Source organism: Aquarana catesbeiana, linkage group LG01 (genome assembly GCF_042186555.1).
Source record: "Aquarana catesbeiana isolate 2022-GZ linkage group LG01, ASM4218655v1, whole genome shotgun sequence".
In the NCBI taxonomy this organism is placed as follows: Eukaryota; Metazoa; Chordata; class Amphibia; order Anura; family Ranidae; genus Aquarana; species Aquarana catesbeiana.
In genome coordinates, this window is record NC_133324.1 from 351,279,630 (window position 1) to 351,300,993 (window position 21,364).

Here is a 21,364-nt window from a genome sequence, read left to right on the forward strand (position 1 = left end):
TCTTGTCTACATCCAAAGGATAGACCCCTATGTGCTCTATGTAACCCCACTTTATTAGGCTCCTATAATGTGGAGTCTAGCTATCTGGTAAGGGCACAGCCTTTTTTCCTATCATGGTGGAAGGTGCACTCCATTTAATATTCCATGATAGCATATCCAAAATTAGGAAATGCATGAACTACGTTCAATCAAGCACAATTCTTGAGTCCAAAGTCATGAAGCTGCACTGTTAACTTTAGCGCACACCAATATAAATGGAAATACAGACTGATACACAGCACTGAATGTTAGTAATAATGTGCCAGAAAATGAAAACTGGCACATGAAACATACCACAATTGATAACTTATATAACTTATAAACTTAACAATACCTATACAAGTGCGATACAGTATTCTGTCTATAGCGTATTCTGTCTATATCTATCTTATTGTATTTATGTGTTCCTAAACCTCAAAAACGGCGAAAGGTTATCAAGGCAGGCAAGGAGGTCAATTTGCTAAAACAGGAGTGAAAAATCTGGTGCGGCTGTGCATGGTAGCCAACCAGCTTTTAACGTCAGCTTGTTCAATTAAGTTTTAAAAAGAAAATATGGAAGCCGATTGGTTTCCATGCACAGCTGCACCAGGCACTGGTAAGAGCAGGGAGGACGACGACAGGAGGAGACACAGAAGAGACACAGAAGAGCTGGGAGGAGAGCTGCGGATGACTGAATCACACAAACTGACCATGGTGTCAGGGCTCAGCAGCCATGATTATCATGGCCAGTTTGCAGAGGGGAGGGTATAGCCAGGCAGGATCAGGCAGGTTTTTTAGGGTATACAGGGGGCCAAATTACAAAGCACAAGCACTGTGCTGTATAACATGCTTTAAGGGAACAGGATCTGTGTTTTTTTTTTTTTTTTTTTTTTTTTTTTTTTTTTGGGGGTTAACAAACGCTTTAACTTCATTTTAGATTAACTCTCTCCTCAAAAAATGCAATTCACAAATATTACTTCAGTGTGGATTCATTATCTGTATGACATGGGTTTTTAATAGGGGTGCAACGGATCGTCACCGATCCGTGATCCGAACGGTTCATCTTGTTCGGATCGGCACACATGCGCTCAGCGGAGCACGCCGCTGCCTCGGCCTTAGGAAAGGCCGCGGCTTCGGCCTAGCTCCGCAGCGGCGGTCATCTTGGTACACCCGGCGGCCGTTTACCACATGATCGCTGCGTCAAATGACGGAGCTATTCCTCTCGCCCCTCTGTGTACTGATCTGTACAGTGGAGGGGAGAGATCGGATGGCAGCAGTGCCCATACCCTGCCAATATATTACTACAGTGGGGGAGATGACGTGGATATTACTACAGTGGGGGAGATGACGTGGATATTACTACAGTGGGGGAGATGACGTGGATATTACTACAGTGGGGGAGATGACGTGGAAATTACTACAGTGGGGGAGATGACGTGGAAATTACTACAGTGGGGGAGATGACGTGGATATTACTACAGTGGGGGAGATGACGTGGATATTACTACAGTGGGGGAGATGACGTGGAAATTACTACAGTGGGGGAGATGACGTGGAAATTACTACAGTGGGGGAGATGACGTGGATATTACTACAGTGGGGGAGATGACGTGGATATTACTACAGTGGGGGAGATGACGTGGATATTACTACAGTGGGGGAGATGACGTGGATATTACTACAGTGGGGGAGATGACGTGGATATTACTACAGTGGGGGAGATGACGTGGATATTACTACAGTGGGGGAGATGACGTGGATATTACTACAGTGGGGGAGATGACGTGGATATTACTACAGTGGGGGAGATGACGTGGATATTACTACAGTGGGGGAGATGACGTGGATATTACTACAGTGGGGGAGATGACGTGGATATTACTACAGTGGGGGAGATGACGTGGATATTACTACAGTGGGGGAGATGACGTGGATATTACTACAGTGGGGGAGATGACGTGGATATTACTACAGTGGGGGAGATGACGTGGATATTACTACAGTGGGGGAGATGACGTGGATATTACTACAGTGGGGGAGATGACGTGGATATTACTACAGTGGGGGAGATGACGTGGATATTACTACAGTGGGGGAGATGACGTGGATATTACTACAGTGGGGGAGATGACGTGGATATTACTACAGTGGGGGAGATGACGTGGATATTACTACAGTGGGGGAGATGACGTGGATATTACTACAGTGGGGGAGATGTTTGTTGTTGATCCAAAAATGATCCGAACCGTGACTCCTGATCCGAGGAACAATCCGAACCGTGAGTTTTTTGATCCGTTGCACCCCTAGTTTTTAACTTTAACTATTTTTAAAATCATTTTCTTCTTGTGCTCAATAGACACCTCATGAAACTCAACGTTAACAGCCTAAGGTCCCTTTCACACATGTGGACCGTTCATTTCATCAGTTCAGTCAGTCATGTCAAAATGGATTAAGTTTATCAGCTTCTCTTTTTTTTTACATCCGCTACCAATGCAAAAAAAGATGGGGAAAAAAACAAAAAAAACAAACAAAAAACAAAAAAAACAAACAGACGGTCAGTTTACATCAGTTTTTAATCTGATCCGTTGTTTTAACGAAAGAAAAGAGCTTTGATCAGTTTCAAAATACAAATGTAAACGGATGTAAATGGATGATCCATTTACACCTGTTTTTCCATAGGGATGTACTGATGTCAGTTTTTCCATCCATAAATGTCAGGTTTTATTTATAATCGTAATAACCTGTGTAATAATCTTTGCACTTTTTTTCAGTCAAAATGCCTCAAATACAGTAAGAATAATGGCTTGTGAAGACTTTACTGAACATAATGCAGAAAAAAAAAAGTATAAATCCACTTTCAATTTAAAAAAAGCAAACTATACATGATGAAATGTAATTCATGAGCTATTGCCTTTAACATAAAAACTTACATTTCCAACATATATCGATCGAGCATCAGCTTCCATTTTCTCCTCTATAGACATAATAACAGGACCAGCTGCAAAATAAATACCGAAAAAAACGTGCTTTTTACATTCGCTTACAAAAAATTAAATTGGGCAATTAATTTACAATGTCGAGTGAATTTTTCTCAAATGCCCCTAAACCTTTAACCACTACTATATGCCATCCTGTCATTACAGGGAGCAAGTGGTAATCAATTAAAGTGGTTCTAAAGGCTCAAGGCTTTTTACCTTCATGCATGAAGGTAAAAAAAACCTTCTCCGGAGCAGCCATCTAATGCACTACCTGAGCCCGATCTTCATGCAGCGCTGTGCATGGGAGCCTCAGCTCTCTAGGGACTCTGCCTCCTAATTGGCTCCCGCCAATCACAGCCAGTGATCCAATGAGGGGAGAGAGGAGCAGGGCTGAGCCACAGTTGTGTGAATGGACATGCAGAGCAGTGGCTTGGAAGCGAGCCTGCTTACTCTGGGGGCACATGGCAGGAGGGAGGGGCCAGGAGCACCAACAGGGGATTTGGGAAGAGAAGGATCTGGGCTGCAAACCATTGCACAGAGTATTATTATTATACGCGGTTTACATAGTGCCAACAGTTTACGCAGCGCTTTACAATGTATAGGACGGACAACACAATTACAGTGCAGTTCAAAACAAAAGGTACAGGAGGGCCCTGCTCGTAGAGCTTACATTCTAAAGGGAGGGGGTGGTGGTACAAAAAGGTAATGGCTGCAGAGAAGGATTTGATGGGGGTGGCTCGGGGATAGTCTTCCCTGAATAAATAAGTTTTCAGGGATCTCCTAAAGGTGGACAGGGTAGGGGCTGATCGGACATACTGGGGCAGGGAGTTCCGGAGGATGGGAGAGGCTCTGGAGAAGTCCTGAAGGTGAGCATGAGAGGAGGTACCAAGGGAGCTAGAGAGCAGGAGGTCCTGGGAGGAGCGGAGGGGACAATTTGGGCGATAAAAAGGTCCAACTAGTTTATTACATGTTCCACTAGCATCCATAGTAGAGCCAGAAAAGTCATTGTAAAATTACCAGCTTGTATAAGACCAGAGGAAAACTGGTTAGTGCTTTTCTGGGAGTGGGGGGCTTTTTAAAGGTTTCAAGCGTACCCATATATACACCATTCAATGCTGCACTGAGTTTGGTTAGCTTATTTAAAGTGAATAGGCTGTAAATCACCTCAACACATGGAAAATGTATGCAGGCTACATTTCATTCAAAATGACTCACACCTTAGGGCAACAATGCATGCTATCGCATCACAGGTGGCCTGAATGGGCACTAAATGCACTCATCAAAAGATCCATATTAGTTGCAGAGCACTGTGGAGCATACATCTCTTCAAAAAAACATTCATTATTGAAATGGGTAATAATTGCAACTTGGTGGCTAATAAATAACACTCAATTGACCAACAGAAGGCCTTTTTAAAGGTACAGTTTAGATTCTTACCGTTACCGGGTGGAGGGCTCATGTTCATTTGTTTTTCTACCTCATTCTGCATCTCCTTTAATTTCTCTGCTTCCTCTTCCATTTCCCGAACACGAGCTTTAATTGCTTCAAGCTCCTGCATGACATATTAAGCAAAAATAGTAATTGGATCACGCTAATATCACAACCAAAGCAGGTATGTCACTGCTTTCTCACAAAAGTCACTTCTGATTTTCATGGATACAAAGTAAACAGATACAACTATGCCATGATCAAACACACCTGCTATCAAAGACGAATTACTGGTTTGGCAACTAAACATCGTCAATGTCACAGGGCCTTGTTATAGTTCTTCAGGTTCATACATTCTATTGTGCTGAGGTGATGCATATACTGCAATGAGATTTATTGCGTTATTTATGTGGCTTGCTGCTGTACTGCAGCCATTTTGAATGGCCCCACCACATGGACAAAAAAAAAAAAAAAAAAAACACACTCATACACCCATTTTTTTTATCACAGATCACCCTGTGCATTGCCATTCAATAAGAACGGCAATGCACAACACACTGCAATGCCAAAGTGCAGTGTGAATGGACCCTTAATATTGGTACTGCATAGTTTTAAAAGACACAGGTTCTGAAGTTGGCATTATTGACCATTGCTTCAATGTTGTTGCAAGCTGTTGACCTGAAGACAAGTGAAGGTTTTCAACCATGGTAGACTTCACTGACTGGAAGCTGGTTACACTACCATGTAATGAAATCAAGAGGAATGGTTTACAATGTTGGCAATAGCCCATATTTGGGGCCTTACCTATTAACTTTAATCCACAGATTGCCTATTCACAGCCAGAGCACACATTCACTTTCAGCTTCTCTTTTAGAAGTACTGCTGGAGTGAACAGACATAGGGTGCATCTGGTGGAGGCAGTTGCCAACAGATAGGTCAGCAGCGAGGTAGCCCTAGAGCTACCGGTAATCAACAAAAGTAACAAACCGTGCATCAGATGTGCCACAGTTTATTGAAGTCAGTTTGAGTTAAAAAAAGATTCTGAGCCTAAGTCCACACTTGCAACCACACATGAATTGCACTGCATTCCCTGTGCAAATCACATGTGATTCTTTGCTGTGAGATTTGAGCCCATTCATTTTTGCATGGGTGTTTATGCTGCCTAACCTGTGCAAAAAAGATGTATTACCTATTTTAAGCCTGCCCTGGTCACATGATCCCTTGTTAGCCAGTGGCTGCTGCAGGGGGGAGGCAGGAGCACTGATGTCACCCATAGGCTCTTTTGTCCCAGCCATTGTAGGCATTCCCTCTCCTACAGCAGCAGCTTGCTGACACAGGGGAGCTAGTGCTGCAGATCACATGACGGTACTAAAAATAGGCAAGCATACACAGGTTAGGCAGCATAAGTAGCAGGAAATGGAAGGAACATTTTAAAAAAAGCTAGTGATGGTTTGGAATTCAACTTTAACCACTTGACCTCAGGAGGATTTACCCCCCCACCCCACCCCCTTAATGACGAGGCCATTTTTTGCTACACAGCACTGCATTACTTTAACTCAGGGGTGTCCAAACTACGGCCCTCCAGCTGGGAACTACACTTCCCATGAGGCATTGTAAAACTCTGACATTCACAGACATGACTAGGCATGATGGGAGTTGTAGTTCCTTAACTGGAGGGCCATAGTTTGGACACCACAAATGCTGTACATAAATGACATGTACTCTCCCACAAATAAGAGCGTTCTTTTGGTGCCATTTGATCACCACTGCGTGTTTTGTTTTTTTTTTGGATAAGCAAAAAGAACAGTCAATTTTGAAAAAAATATATAAATTTACTTTGCTATAAAATATTACTAAAAAAAAAAAAAAAAATGTAAAAATCTAATTTCTTCATAAATTTAGGCCAATATGTATTCTGTACACGTTTTTGGAAAAAAAAATCCCAATAAGCGTATGATTGGTTTGCTCAAAAGTTATAGCATTTACAAACTATTGGATATATACTGGAATAAGGGCTGGGGAAAAAATCGATTTAAATCTTGAATCGAGTTGAGAGGTCAAATCGATTCAAAATTTAAGCAAATCATTTTTTTTTTTCACCGCGCCGGTCCTGAGGAGCTGCGGGCAGGAGTTTTTAGGTGAGGCCGAATGCCGCGGCCTCGCCTAAAAACTCCTGACCGTAGCTCCTCAGGACCGGCGCGGTGTCCAAAAAAAAAAAAGAAAACTCGATTCGAATCGTGAATCAAGTTTTTTTTTAAGAACATCGCAGATTTTTTTTTTTTTTTTTTAAATCTCCTAGCCCCAACTGGAATTTGTATTTATTTTATTTTTTGCACAAGTAATGGCAAGTGATCAGCGACTTAGGATGATCATCCATTTACATCAGTTTTTCCATAGAGATGTATTGATGTACATTTTTCATCCCTCAACAAATTGATGAAAAGCGGACAAACATTCCGCATGTGTGAAAGGGGCCTTACTGAGACTGCGATACTGGTTCCCACAGCCTCAAAAGTGTCTAACACAGTGCTAAAAATATGCACTGTATCACTGTACTGACACCAGGCCAGGTGTGCTGTGAAAATGCAGCATGTCTGCGATAAAATGCAGTGCTAGGGTGCGTCGCAGTGTGAATGGGACACACAGGTAAAACGTCTGTCATCACATATAGTGTGAATTGGCCCTAAGGCAGGGCTTAAAAACTTTGCTTTGAATCTAGGAGCCAGCCAAAAAAAGTTAGGAGCCAGTTTTTTTTTTTTTAACCAACAAAGCTTACAGGTGCAACATGTTCCCAAAGGTGAACGTATCCTTTAACCCTTTTGCTGCCAGAGCTGTCTGCGTTTTTTGGACATGGTTAAAAAAATCATTTGAGGCCTGAAGATTACATAAAATCCCAAAACATATTTTCTGAAAGCAGACACCCTAGAGAATAAAATAGTGATAGTTTCAATTTATTAGATATGATATTACGGCAAAGGCTAATTTTAGGGGGCACAAAAAGATAAACAAAAATGACACTTTTTTATAAAATATAAAAGCCCCAAGAAAATAGATACCCAACATGAAAAAACTTAAAATTTGCGTGTGCCTATGAAATGACAGCAAACTTTAGTACCCTATATTTTCCACAGGCGACACTTTAAAGGCCCTCTATAGGTCATCAGTTTAGCATTACAATGAGGTCTGCTGCTAGAAATATTGCTCTCATTCCGGCGTGCGCCTCGATATGTAACGTGTATTACAAACAAGGTTTTCAGGCATAAGCGCCCCCACACATGCATTTACAAGTGTGTACATCGGGGGGAATTAAATGTTCTTGGGTGTCATTTTTATTTTTTACACTTACAAAAAAAATTTATTTTTTTTTTTTTACATCGCATGATGATTTTCTGGTGACAGGTTCTCTTTACCAAGACATCCAGGGCCTGAATGTAATGCAAACCGCATTCTTTCTCAGCCTTGATGGCTGGGGAAACTGTAAACAGGGACCCTAAAGTGACATCATACACATCACTTCTGGGTCAGCAACAAAGTGAGCGCATGTGTCTGCTCTTCACAGCGGCACCCGCTATGCAGGTCTTGGGCCCGCAGGTGGTCAGGCAGAGCCCGGGATACAGAGAGGGGGATGAGGAGTGAAAGCATTCGAGCGGCAGCAGGATGCAATTTCTTGGGATTGGTTGAGTCCTGCCTAAAACATGGTTTAAACTACTGTTAGCCTCGTTTTGTGTGGGCATGTATGGGCTGCCGTGCCCCTGAAAATGCAAGGAAAAAGTCCCTGCATCATTTTTGAAATTGCAGCTGCTGCGACTGCCAGTGTATGTGGGTGCTATTAGGATTAATGGCACATGCACACATCTGCTGTGCTTTCTGGGTGGGTGACTGTGGACCCCCCAGCGGGAACCACACGCACAAGTGTGAACCAGGCCTCAAGCTGAAGTGGGTAGAATCTGCAGTAGATATGGATAACCAGCTTCTATCTTCAGATTATTCAGTTAAAGAAAATCTGTAGGGTGAACTTACACTGGACCTTGTCCTCATTCCGCCCTGGTCCCGCTAGCCTGGCAATCGTTTGTTCTGACACTCGGATAGCCGCTACCAGTCAGCAGATTTGAAATCCCCGCGGCTTTATCTCCTCTTCGCCCGCGGTGACAGGATGGGCTATGCGGGTCAGTGTCGGCCAATTAGAATGCTCCTAAACGTACCTCCCGACGAGGTATGTTTTGGAGATTAAGGCATGGGGATTTCTAAGCCCCAGACCGGTGAGGCGGCCCGGGTGTGTCAGTGTGGGCGATTGCCGCACTTCAGCTTCGGGCCAACAATGTGGACCTGTGTAAGTTTACCTTTCAGATTTTTCTGTAAACGTGATTTTACCCTTAAGGCTTTGAAAAGGAAAGCTAGAAGCAGAGAAGCAAATGGAATGTTAACTATAGATGGATTTTTCCTATTGGAAATGAGCGATGGGAAAAGAAAATCATTGATTGAAGCGAATAGGGGCCACATAGGAGAATTTACAAAGAGGCAGTTCTGCTTTAAAGTGTCACCTATGGATAATTTAAAGCGGATCTTCAATGCATCTGAGCACCACAAACCAAAGACGCCATTTAATATATTTTTTACTATTCAAAGCAAACGCCCCCCATCAACACATGTCTCCCTGCTTTATTTTGAGAAACCAGTTTGGAAAAAAAAAATAAAAAATTTCTGGCCATGGCCATCTTGAGAAAGGGCAAATGATTCATGTAGCATTTACCTCCTGCCCTTAGTTCAAGCATGCACGCAATAGTGTGCTTAGCTAATCCCTACTCCTGAGATGTATGACATCATTTGCCAAGGCAGGAAACCATGAAGTAACTGAAGAAATGTAAAAAAAAAAAAAAAAAAAACAACCCAAGTAAATATGTTCTACTTTCCTAGTCACTAAAGCTAGCAGCATGAGGATTAAAAATAGTCAATGTTTGAGAGAGTAAGGTTCTGCTTTAAAAGCCTTTACGGGTAGGTCTGGTGCTAGAATTATTGCTCCCACTCTGACGTTCGTGGTGATGGGAGAGTGAAGGTCCACTTTAATGCACCAAAGTTTGTCGACATTCCATGGACATGCAATTTTAAAACGTAACATGTTTGGTATCCATTTGGCGTAATCTTTTATGGGCCCAATTTCCACACATATGATCACGGGGGCTCCAACTTCCCACACATGTGATCACCCGGGGGCTCCAACTTCCCACACATGTGATCACCCGGGGGCTCCAACTTCCCACACATGTGATCACCCGGGGGCTCCAACTTCCCACACATGTGATCACCCGGGGGCCCAATTTCCCCACACACATCATCACCCGGGGGCCCAATTTCCCCACACATCTCATCACCCGGGGGCCCAATTTCCCCACACATCTCATCACCCGGGGGCCCAATTTCCCCACACATCTCATCACCCGGGGGCCCAATTTCCCAACACATCTCATCACCCGGGGGCCCAATTTCCCCACACATCTCATCACCCGGGGGCCCAATTTCCCCACACATCTCATCACCCGGGGGCCCAATTTCCCCACACATCATATCACCCGGGGGCCCAATTTCCCCACACATATCACCCGGGGGCCCAATTTCCCCACACATATCACCCGGGGGCCCAATTTCCCCACACATCTCATCACCCGGGGGCCCAATTTCCCCACACATCTCATCACCCGGGGGCCCAATTTCCCCACACATCTCATCACCCGGGGGCCCAATTTCCCCACACATCTCATCACCCGGGGGCCCAATTTCCCCACACATCTCATCACCCGGGGGCCCAATTTCCCCACACATCTCATCACCCGGGGGCCCAATTTCCCCACACATCTCATCACCCGGGGGCCCAATTTCCCCACACATCTCATCACCCGGGGGCCCAATTTCCCCACACATCTCATCACCCGGGGGCCCAATTTCCCCACACATATCATCACCCGGGGGCCCAATTTCCCCACACATCACATCACCGGGGGCCCAATTTCCCCACACATCACCGGGGGCCCAATTTCCCCACATATCACCCGAGGGCCCAATTTCCCCACATATCATCAGAGGGGCCCAATTTCCCCACATATCAGAGGGGCCCAATTTCCCCACATATCATCAGAGGGGCCCAATTTCCCCACATATGATCAGAGGGGCCCAATTTCCCCACATATCATCAGAGGGGCCCAATTTCCCCACATATCATCAGAGGGGCCCAATTTCCCCACATATCATCAGAGGGGCCCAATTTCCCCACATATGATCAGAGGGGCCCAATTTCCCCACATATGATCAGAGGGGCCCAATTACCCCACATATGATCAGAGGGGCCCAATTACCCCACATATGATCAGAGGGGCCCAATTACCCCACATATGATCAGAGGGGCCCAATTACCCCACATATGATCAGAGGGGCCCAATTTCCCCATATATGATCAGAGGGGCCCAATATCCCCATAGCTATTCCGTGTGAGACCTCCTATATACACCATGCGGTGCTGGGCCTCATAAGACAGTCTATAATGCACCGTACTGATGGATGGAGGTGATGAGGCCTAGCTGTGTCCAGGATCGATCATAGAGGAAGTAGTCGGCTGCAATCCTCCATGTCATGGCTTCCCCAGAGCCTCCTCCTCCCTCCCTGCCCCCTCACATCCTGCCCCCACCACTCAGCTCTCACCGGGTCCTCGATGGCGGGATCTCCGCTCAGTTCCCCGGGCTCTTCCTCATCCACGTCTTCTTCCTCCAGCTCCTCCAGTCCCCCGGCTCCTCCGCTCCCAGTGCTCCCTCGTCCTCCTGACCGCCTTCCTGTGGCCACTCTCCCCCCTATTCTCCGACTTCTTCTTCCCGGGCCCAGCAACTCCAGATCGAGTTCCAGCCCTCCGCGGCCCATAGGGTCGTCCTCCCCGGGATCCTGGCCTGCACCCGCCGAGCCAGGTCCGCCACGAAGCCCGTTCTCGTAGTCTGCCCCACGTAGTGCCGCTGCCGAGGACACCGCCGCCATCTTGAAAAGAGATGGGAGCCAGCAGCCGCAGAGCTAACCCTTGTAACCGAGCTACAGCTGGGATTGGCGCTCGGTGCAGTCAATCATCCCATCCCGAGCTGCCGATTGGCTCATACGTAGTTTATTGTTTCCTCAGGCGCCACTAAGACAACCCGCCCATCCGGTTTGGTAGGATTGGCTGTTTGATGGACATGCGCAGTAGCAGCACAACCGCCTACTGTGCGTGGGATGGAGAATGGACTTACCCTTGGGAAGGGTGGGGGGTTTTCAGGATGAAAACCAGGAACAGATAAACCACCATTGCTGATTCGTTTTAAAAGATCCTTGTTCCTTTAGAAATATTTAACATGCCAACGGTATTTTCTTGCCAAGTGTCAGTGGTAAAGGAAGCTGTAAAGGGTTAAGCTATGTAAAAGATTGAGCTCAGTTTAGAAAAGGTATTGGCGTAATTGACTCACAGCCCCCATCATACCCAATGCACAGAAAACATTAAACAGCATTTTATTGCACAATGACATGGTTTCTAAGTGCATTTAAAGGGTTAAACTGCCTATGCAGGTAAGAGGCATCTGTAGATAAAAACGAATTGTGCAGCTCTGACTAAAGAAGTTACTACAGGAGGAGGTCGTGTACACACCCCCTAAACTGAAAACACCCAGAGATGGTATCATTCCTTCTTGTTGCTAGGATGTTGCTAAGACACTCCCGGCCATTACTGCTCACTACCATCATCACAGGAGCAAGCTCTCAGACCCCCACACATGTGTGGCCCACTATCTCCTCAGCATCTTCAGATGACCTCAGAGCAACTGGGACAGGGGAGAGAGCATATGCATGGGGGTTTAAATCAGATGGGAGTGTCTTAGCAACAAGGCAGGCTGGGAAGATGCCATCTCTGGGAGTTTTTCAGCCAGACTTATAGTACGACCTACACCTATAGCAAGGTCATTTAACCACTTCCGACTATGCCATAGTGGAATGACAGCTACAGCGTGGTCAGCCAGTTCTGGGAGGGCATCATATGATGTCCTCCTGTGATCCTTGGGACACAGCCAATCACAGATTGGGGTAAAGGGCCAATCACAGCAGCCCTTTACCACATAATCAGCTGTGTCCAAGCACAGCTGATCACAATGTAAATACAAGCCGGTTTTTGGCATTCCTTTTCTCACACTGACATCATGAGGAGAGCCGGTAACCAGCTTTTGTGAAAGGGACATTTACACTGATAATCAGGGCACTGATTATCAGTGCAGCCCCAACAGTATCCATCAGTGCCTCCTCATCAGTGCTGTTTCTCTTTCAATGATTTTTTTGAAAGATATAAAGAATAACATGTACAAATTGCACAACACATACATTTTAAAATTAAATGGGAAAAAAAGGGGGGGGGGGAGAATGGGGAGGGGGGCACATATTTCAGCCTATGTGGTCTACAGGACTCCTATGAACATTCCATATTGAGCATTATTTCTTTTTACTTTGGGAATGTCTATTCGTCTGTACCCACTCGGTCAGACGTCTCCAAATTACATGTGTATCCAGGCTAAATACCTAACATAGTACATTTGGGTATATGTTTTACTTATTATCTTTATTCATCAATTCAAGCATTTATCTCCCACTTTACTGTATTGTGTGGAGGGGAGGTGCGCCGCCGGGACCCGAACGCTAGGGGTGTGGAATTTAATCGCTGCATCGCGATTCGGGGGTCCCCGATGCGGCATCGATGCAAGCCCCCCTAAACATCGATGTCGGGTGTGACGTCATCCCGACTTGCCCCGCCCCTCCCGGAAGTGTACTCCAAGCGTTTTTTGTCAAAATGGCTTTTGCTATTAAATTCAATAGTAATCCATTCAGTGGTGATCGCTGTATGTGTTTTTTTTAAAAATATATGTAGCTTCATACCTCGTTTTTAGTTGTGTATATAACTGTATATCCGGCGTACATGTGACTGCTCGGTCCGGCCCGCCCCTCTCCTCTCTGTCCCTCCTGACCGCAGCCCCGCCCGCCTCTCTTCTGATCTGATAGCTACAGTTGGTGGGCGGGGCTGAGAACTCCCACTGACATCAGGAGAATCAGAGAGACATGAGACAGAGGAGAGAGATGCGGACCGGACTGAGCAGTCACATGACCGGCTTATACAGTTTTACACACAGACTAAAAAAACGAGGTATGATGCATATATTTAAAAAAAAAAAAAAAAAAACACACAGCGATCACCACTTAATGGATTACAATTGTATTTATTAACAAAAGCCATTTTGACAAAGACACAGTTATTTATATTTACACAGACAAAAATAAGATATGCAGCTGCATAAATTTTAAAATGCAGATACAATGGTGGGCACTTAATGGATTTTAACTGCATTTTTTTTTACCACACAGGTATTTTATCAGCTGTATGTAGAGTACAAGTGTGTTTGTATTCTACTTACACTGTCTCCTACATGTGCTCTGTGTGACATTATTTCTCTGCCCCCCTCCCAGTTTGCACATTCCACTGTGTTAACTCCTAGTGTGCTGGAAGGTGCAAACAGGGGAGCCCAGAGAAATGTCACAGAGACAGTAGTACAGGAACTTCACGGGGCTGTTTGTCAGTTGTGGATTGTAATCCCTCCTGACCTCCCAGCAGCCATGTGTAAGAATTTCTGTACCTTGTAGTGCACCGGATTAGTGCACTACGTAAAGTGGAGTTCCACCCGTTTTTTTAGTTTATTAAAAGTCAGCAGCTACAAAAAGTGTAGCTGCTGACTTTTAATAATCAGACATTCACCTGTCCCACGGTCCATCGATGCGGCCGCACGAAGCCTCGCTCCTCTCCCTCTCCTCGGCGCCGTCGTATCTACTGTGGGCAGCGACACCCGCCTGTGACAGCTTATGGCTTCACAGCCGGGCGCAGACTGCACGAGCCGCACTGCGCTCTGCCATTGGCCAGCCCATCTTCTGGGACCCAGAAGATCGCTGGCAGGGAGGGGCCGCCTAGTAAATTTATTGTTTATTAAAAGTCAGCAGCTACAAAAAAAGTGTATCTTCTGACTTTTAATAAAAAGACACTCACCTGTCCCACAATCCAGCGACGTGACACCCAAACCCTCCATTCTCTCCCCTGCCTGTCCATGGCGCTGGCCATACTACTGTGGGCATCCGGCTGTGACAGCTTGCAGCTTCACAGCCGGGTGCGCATGTCTCACTGCACTGTCCTGCACAGCCGGGCAATCTTCTGGGAACTGTGATGTGTCCCAGAAGATTGCAGGGAAGAAGGGCCGCCTAGGCAGCCCAAGCGGAAGTGGGAGCTCGTCGGTAATCGTGATGCATCGTGATGCATCGCGGAATCGAATCGAATCGAATCGTTGACCAGATAATCGTAATCGAATCGAATCGTGAGACCAGTGAAGATGCGCAGCCCTACCGAACGCCCACCCCAATTGGGGTCTTTTCTGTGGGCTGGGGATCCCCGCCCCACACCCCCCCTTGTCGCTCAGATTTCAGATTTTTCATATCTGTCTCTATGACAACGTCTTGGGTAGGAGGTCCTGCATGGATTATTAAAGAGGTAGGGCAGTAAAAGGAAAAGAATAGGAATAATAAAGAGAAAAGTGGAAGAGAGAGAGAAGAGTGAGGGAGAAGTTCGGGTGGAGTGCACCCCAAGGGATCCCTCTCAGGATCCGTTAATTTTCAAAACCTGTTGATAAATAGGACAACCATGGTTCCCAAATCCTGTCGAAAGCCCTCTGTTTATCTAAAAGGATTGCCGAGAGGCGTTCATTAATCACGATCCATGTCAATTTTGCTTTAACCATTTCAAAAGGAATCAGGGGCTTTCTCCAGGCTCCCGCCACCGCTATTCTAGATGCTGTTAATATAAAAGATATGAATTTCCTGGTATGACTAGGTATTCCTTCTACTTGATCCCCCAGTAGAGCTTGTTGTGGGGATTTGGTAAGGTTAACTTGGGTCAGTGAGTATATGAAGTTATAGATCCGTATCCAGAATCGTTTGACCTTGGGGCAGGAGTGTGGTACATTGTACCTTCTTTGCCGCATCCTCTGAAACACAAGGGAGAGGCATCAGCAATATATGTTGCGATTCTCGCCGGGACCATGTACCACCTTAATATAACTTTGTAGTTCGCTTCTATCAGGGATGTATTAATATAGCCTTTTTGAAGCCATCTGTGCCATTTTATACCATTTATCAGTTTCCATCGTTACCTCCAAATCTTGTTCCCACCTTAGCATATAGGGTAATTTCCCAGTTTTGGAAGTCAGAATGCTATAAATTAGTGATATGTGGCCTTTGTGTTTATCATAAGACTTGCATAGGTATTCCATTGGGGTGGAAGATAGAATGTCAGTCTTACGCTGTAGAGTATGCAGGAAATGAACTATCTGGAGATAACGATAAGATTCTGTGTTGGGTAATTGATACTTTTCTATTAGTGCTTGTTTCGGTAATATACCTTTATGGTCACACATGTCGGCTATGCGTATCAGGCCTTTATTAGTCCACCATGATAGGCTTTGGGGATTAAGACCTGGGGTGAAATCTGGGTTCCCCGCCAAGGGGGCCATGGGAGAATGTATGGAGCGGAAAGCAAAGGGTTTTTGTAATCTATCCAACAAACTCATTGAGAAGGATAGTGTGGGGCACATTAAGGTTGGTCTGTCTTTCATGTTAAGCCACATCATGTGGCTGATTCCATTTTCATCCAAGACGGTGCTGGTGCCCCAGAGTGGGAGCGAATTAATTGAGCCAATTGGGCTGCTTCGAAGTATTTTATCAAATTAGGGGCTCCCAAGCCTCCTTTAATTTTGGGGGCATTGAGAGTTAGTTTATTCACCCTAGGTCTTGTGTTCCCCCAAATGAACTTCATTATTTTTTTCTGAAACACCTCTAGATCAGATCTGTTGATGGCAATCGGGAGAGTCCTAAACAAGTACAACAATCTTGGTAAAAGATTCATTTTTATGGAGTACAGTCTGCCGAACCGTGATGGAGGGCTAACAGCCCATCTTGATAAGTCTGTTGTTAATTTTCCATACAGAGGAGGGTAGTTGGCTTTATAGAGGGTCTGTATGGTGGGGGTTAGAAATATACCTAGGTATGGGAGTTTATCTTTCTGCCATTTGAATTGGAATGACGTTTGTAGTTGTTGGACTGTCTGCTGTTCTAATGTGAGATTTAAGGCCTCGGATTTGGAATGATTAATGGTAAGACCCGAAAACACCGAAAAGCGTCGCAGGATTTGAAATAGGTTGGGAAGAGAAGTAATCGGAGAGGAGATGAACATCAAGATATCATCGGCGAACAGAGAACATTTCTGCTCGCCATCTCCGCAATGTATGCCTCTTACATCCTTATTGCATCTTATTTTGATCGCTAGGGGTTCTAATGCTAAAATAAATAGTATAGGTGATAAAGGGCATCCCTGTCTTGTTCCTCTGTGTATGTTTATTGTGTGTGATTTATAGCCTTTTATCTGAATTCTAGCCGTAGGTGTATTATATAATGTCTGTAGTATTGTTAGAAAATGGGGCCCAAATCCGTACCTCCTTAATACGTAATATATATATTCCCATGTGACCGAGTCGAACGCTTTACAAAGATCTAATGAGAGTAGCATACCCTTCCGTATTCCAATATTATCAGTGCTGTTTCATCAGCGCACATCAATGAAGGAGAAAGATTACCTGTTTGCAAAATTTTATAACAAAACTATGAAAAATGTTTGGTTTATTTTTTGAAAATTTTTGGTCTTTTTTGTTTCGTGATTATCTACCACCAAAATAAAGCTCTATTTGTGTGAAAATAATGAAAAAAAAATTAATTTGGGTACAGTGTTGCACGACTGCGCAATTGTCCTTCAAAGTGCGACAGCGCTGAAATTTGGCCTGGGCAGGAAGGGGGTAAAAGTGCCCTGTAGGCAAGTGGTTAAAGAAGTAAAGCCAAAGCTCTTTTGGTCATACTTCTCTTGTGGGTCACAGGAGTGCAATTTGTTCTGCACACCAGTAACCCAGATTCAACCGACAGCAGGCTAAAGTCTGCTGTTGGCTGATATCACAGAGGCAGTTCAGGCTCTGCAGGAAACCTGGAAATAATGTTGGGATCCATCTAGATGCCTGACCAGCAGCTGGCTCAGCCTCTCAGCGCGCCTCTAAGAACCTGCACCAGCTGCTCCCACCCCCACAGTCTGGCGCATCAGTAAGCACTGGAGGGGCAGAGCAGAGAGCCATGACTGACAGTCACTGCTCTGTGCTTAAGCCTGATTCAAGCCTATGCTATTCAAGCCTTTTTTAGTGCTTTTTGCATTTTGCAGATTTGCACTACAGAACGTGTTCTATAGGAAACCATGTTAAATGGACTGTAGTGCAAATGCAAATCTGCAAAATGCAAAAAGAACTAAAACTGCATAGGTGTGAATCCAGCCTAAGGCTGGATTCACACCTATGCATGTTGCTTTTGAGCGTTTTTGGAGTTTTTTTTTTTCATGCTTGCCACGTTTTTGAGCAGCGTTTTTGCCGCGTTTTTGCGGCGTTTTGTGTTTTTTTTTTTTTTACAGATTTTTTTTACAGTCTAAAAAAAAAATTTAAAAAAAACCGGCAAAAACGCTGCAAAAACGCTGCACTTGCGTTTTTGATGCTTGTCCATTGAATTCTATTACATGCAAAACGCTGCATTTTGCATGAAAAAAAGTCCCTGACCCTTTCCAAAAATGCAGAGATACAAAAAGGCATTGATGTGAACATGTTCCATAGGAACCCATGTTAAAAAATTCCCATGCATTTATGCAAAATGCAAAATGCATCAAAAAACGCGCTAGTGTGAATGGAGCCTTAGAGTGAACTAAAGAACTAAGTGATCAGCAGTCTTTGATCACTCAGTTCTCAGTGTAGAACCAGAGGGGGACAGCTGCAGCATCAGATAAATGCTGCAGCCATCTAAGTGAGTATGTATGTTTTTTTATTCATTCCCACACTTCTCTTTTAAAGTGATACTAAAGTCTAATTTTTTTTCTTCTTTAACAATAATAAACACGTCATACCTGCTCTGTGCAGTGGTTTTGCACAGAGCAGCCCTGATCCTCCTTTTCCCGGGTCACTGGCTGGAGCACTTGGCCCCTTCCTCCTGTTGAGTGCGCCCACAGCAAGCAGCTTGCTATGGGGGCACCCGAGCCGAGCCACAGCCCCGTGTCCATTCGGACATGGAGCCCCAGCCCACCACCACCCCCTTTCTCTCCTCAGTGGCTGACTGACTTTGACAGCAGCGGGAGTCAATGATGCCACGCTGCTGTCTCAGCTAAAAAGGAGGGGTACCTCGGGCAGCCAAGACAATCCTACAACAGCGCTGGATCTAGATGGGCCTCAGGTAAATAATAGGGGGGCTGCTGCACACAGGGTTGTTATCTTGATGCATAGAACGCATTAAGATAAAAAACCTTCTGACTTTACAATCACTACTTTTTTTTGTTCAACCGAGCGGGCTGAACAAAAACCAGAGAGATTGTCATACTAACCATGCAATGTTAGTCCAGCGTTCTCCCCCACTGTGCTATTGTGTTCCGACAGGGGGATGGGGCTTCTGCAACGACACATTAACCATTTCAGCCCCGGAAGATTTTACCCCCTTCCTGACCAGAGCACTTTTTGGGATTCGGCACTGCATCGCTTTAACTGACAATTGTGCGGTCGTGCGACGTGGCTCCCAAACAAAATTGACGTCCTTTTTTTCCCCACAAATAGAGCTTTCTTTTGGTGGTATTTGATCACCTCTGTGATTTTTATTTTATGCGCTATAAACAAAATAAGAGCGACAATTTTGAAAAAAATGCTGTTTTGCTATAATAAATATCCCCCAAAAATATATAAAAAAACTTTTTTTTTCCTCAGTTTAGGCCGATCTGTATTCTTCTACATATTTTTGGTAAAAAAAAATTGCAATAAGCGTTTTTTGGATTGGTTTGCGCAAAAGTTATAGCGTTTACAAAATAGGAGATAGTTTTATGGCATTTTTATTAATCATTTTTTTTTAACTAGTAATGGCGGCGATCAGCGATTTTTATAATTTTTGACACATTTTTGGGACCATTGTCATTTATACAGCAATCGGTGCTATAAAAATGCACTGATTCCTGTGTAAATGACACTGGCAGTGAAGGGGTTAATCACTAGGGGGCGGGGAGGGGTTAAGTATGTCCTGGGGAATGTTTCTAACTGTAGGGGAGATGGGCTAGCTGTGACACGTCACTGATCTTTGCTCCCGATCACAGGGAGCAGAGATCAGTGACACTGTCACTAGGCAGAATGAGGAGATGCTTGTTTACATCAGCATCTCCCCGTCCTTCCTCTCTGTGAGGCGATCGCGGGTATCCCGCGACCCGACTCAGGGAGCTCCCGGCGGTGTGCACGCGATGGCACGGCGGCAAATTCAAAGTGACGTACGGGTACGCCCATTTGCCCAGCCGTGCCATTCTGCCAACGTACATCGGCGTGTGTGGGTCAGGAAGTGGTTAACAAGAATCTAAAACACCATTATTCTGGATAAAGCAGGAAACCTCTGGCAGTTTTCAGACACGGAGCCGCGGCCTACCCAACCCCCTCTCTCTCCTCATTAGCTCACGGACTTTGATCGACAGCAGCAGGAGCCAATGGCGCTTCGCTGCTGTCTCAGCCAATCAGGAGGGAGAGTCAGGACAGGCTTTTTCGCTCTGCATTACTTTAACTGACGATTGCGCAGTCATGCAATGCTGTACACAAGTGAAATTTATATAATTTTTTTCACACAAATAGAGCTTTCTGTTGGTGGTATTTGATCACCACTGGGTTTTTAATCTTTGGCACTATAAACAAAAAAAGACCGAAAGTTTTGAAAAAAAAAAAGAAAACTATATTTTTTACTTTCTGCTATAAAACATATCCAATAAAAACATTTACAAAATCAAATTTCTTTATAAATTTAGGCCAATATAAATTCTGCTACACATTTTTGGTAAAAACCAAAAAACTCACAATAAGTGTATACTAATTGGTTTACGCAAACGTTATAGCCTCTACAAACTATACTGGAATATTTTTTTTTGATATTAATAATGGCAGTGATCAGCGACTTATAGCTGGACTGTCTGACACTTTGTAGGAACCAGTGACACTAATACAGCAATCAGTGCTAAAAATACTGTCACTATACTAATAACACTGGCTGGGAAGGGGTTAAATATCTAGGGCAAGCAAAAGTTTAAATGTGTGCCTAACAGCGTTTATGTGTGTTAAAATGCATGCAAGTGTTTTTAACCTAAGCTTTTATAATAAAAAAACGATTTTAAAAAGATAAAGCACTATGTATAGTGTTCTTTTTCTATGGTCCCTTGGCTGAGTGGAGGAGTGTTTAAGGAGGAAGTCTGTATAACCTTCATGGTCCAGTTATTTGGAAATTAGAGAGGATCAGAAGTGCAAGTAGATCATACCAGTGGTCATGTGTGATGGGAGGGCTAGTGGCACCGGGTGAGTGAGAAAATATATCTTGGACTACTTAAAATGGGACAGTAATATTTGTCCACTATATCTCCCAGGATGTATGTAGAGACTATTATTGGTTTGGTTGATTCTGAACTCAGCCTGTTAATTGAGTGAGCTGATCAAATTAGCCTCCAGGACTGGCTAGGAGCCGAACTTTTGATGAATAGGCTGAGGAGGGGGGAGATTGTTGTTTATATTGTTAATTGTAATTAGCTCCAGCTATTGTGTTTATACTACTGTGTGAAGCTCGGTGCCCACAAGTCTGTCATCTGGTCTGGGTAAATTTTTTAGTTAATTAGCTCATGTTAATTATGTTAATTAGGTTACAGTTGTATTGTTAGAGGAGGTTCCAACGGCATATAAAGTCTTGTAATTTTGATTCTAAATAAAACAGTTCATGGTAGCAAC

General features: G+C 44.5%; 1 protein-coding gene across 1 annotated transcript in view; it reads right to left on the reverse strand.

Annotated features, from left to right (window-relative positions):
- Nucleotides 1-21,364, reverse strand: part of LOC141145828 (polyadenylate-binding protein 2) — an 84,755-nt gene that overhangs the window by 15,826 nt on the left and 47,565 nt on the right. Inside the window, exons 1-3 of the mRNA XM_073632677.1 lie at nucleotides 11,115-11,487; nucleotides 4,434-4,548; nucleotides 2,949-3,016 (exon numbers count right to left, since the gene is read on the reverse strand). Of these exons, the coding sequence (XP_073488778.1) occupies nucleotides 2,949-3,016; nucleotides 4,434-4,548; nucleotides 11,115-11,438 (507 nt within the window). The 5' untranslated portion in view covers nucleotides 11,439-11,487. Of the gene's footprint in view, nucleotides 1-2,948; nucleotides 3,017-4,433; nucleotides 4,549-11,114 lie in introns of the transcript that reaches the window.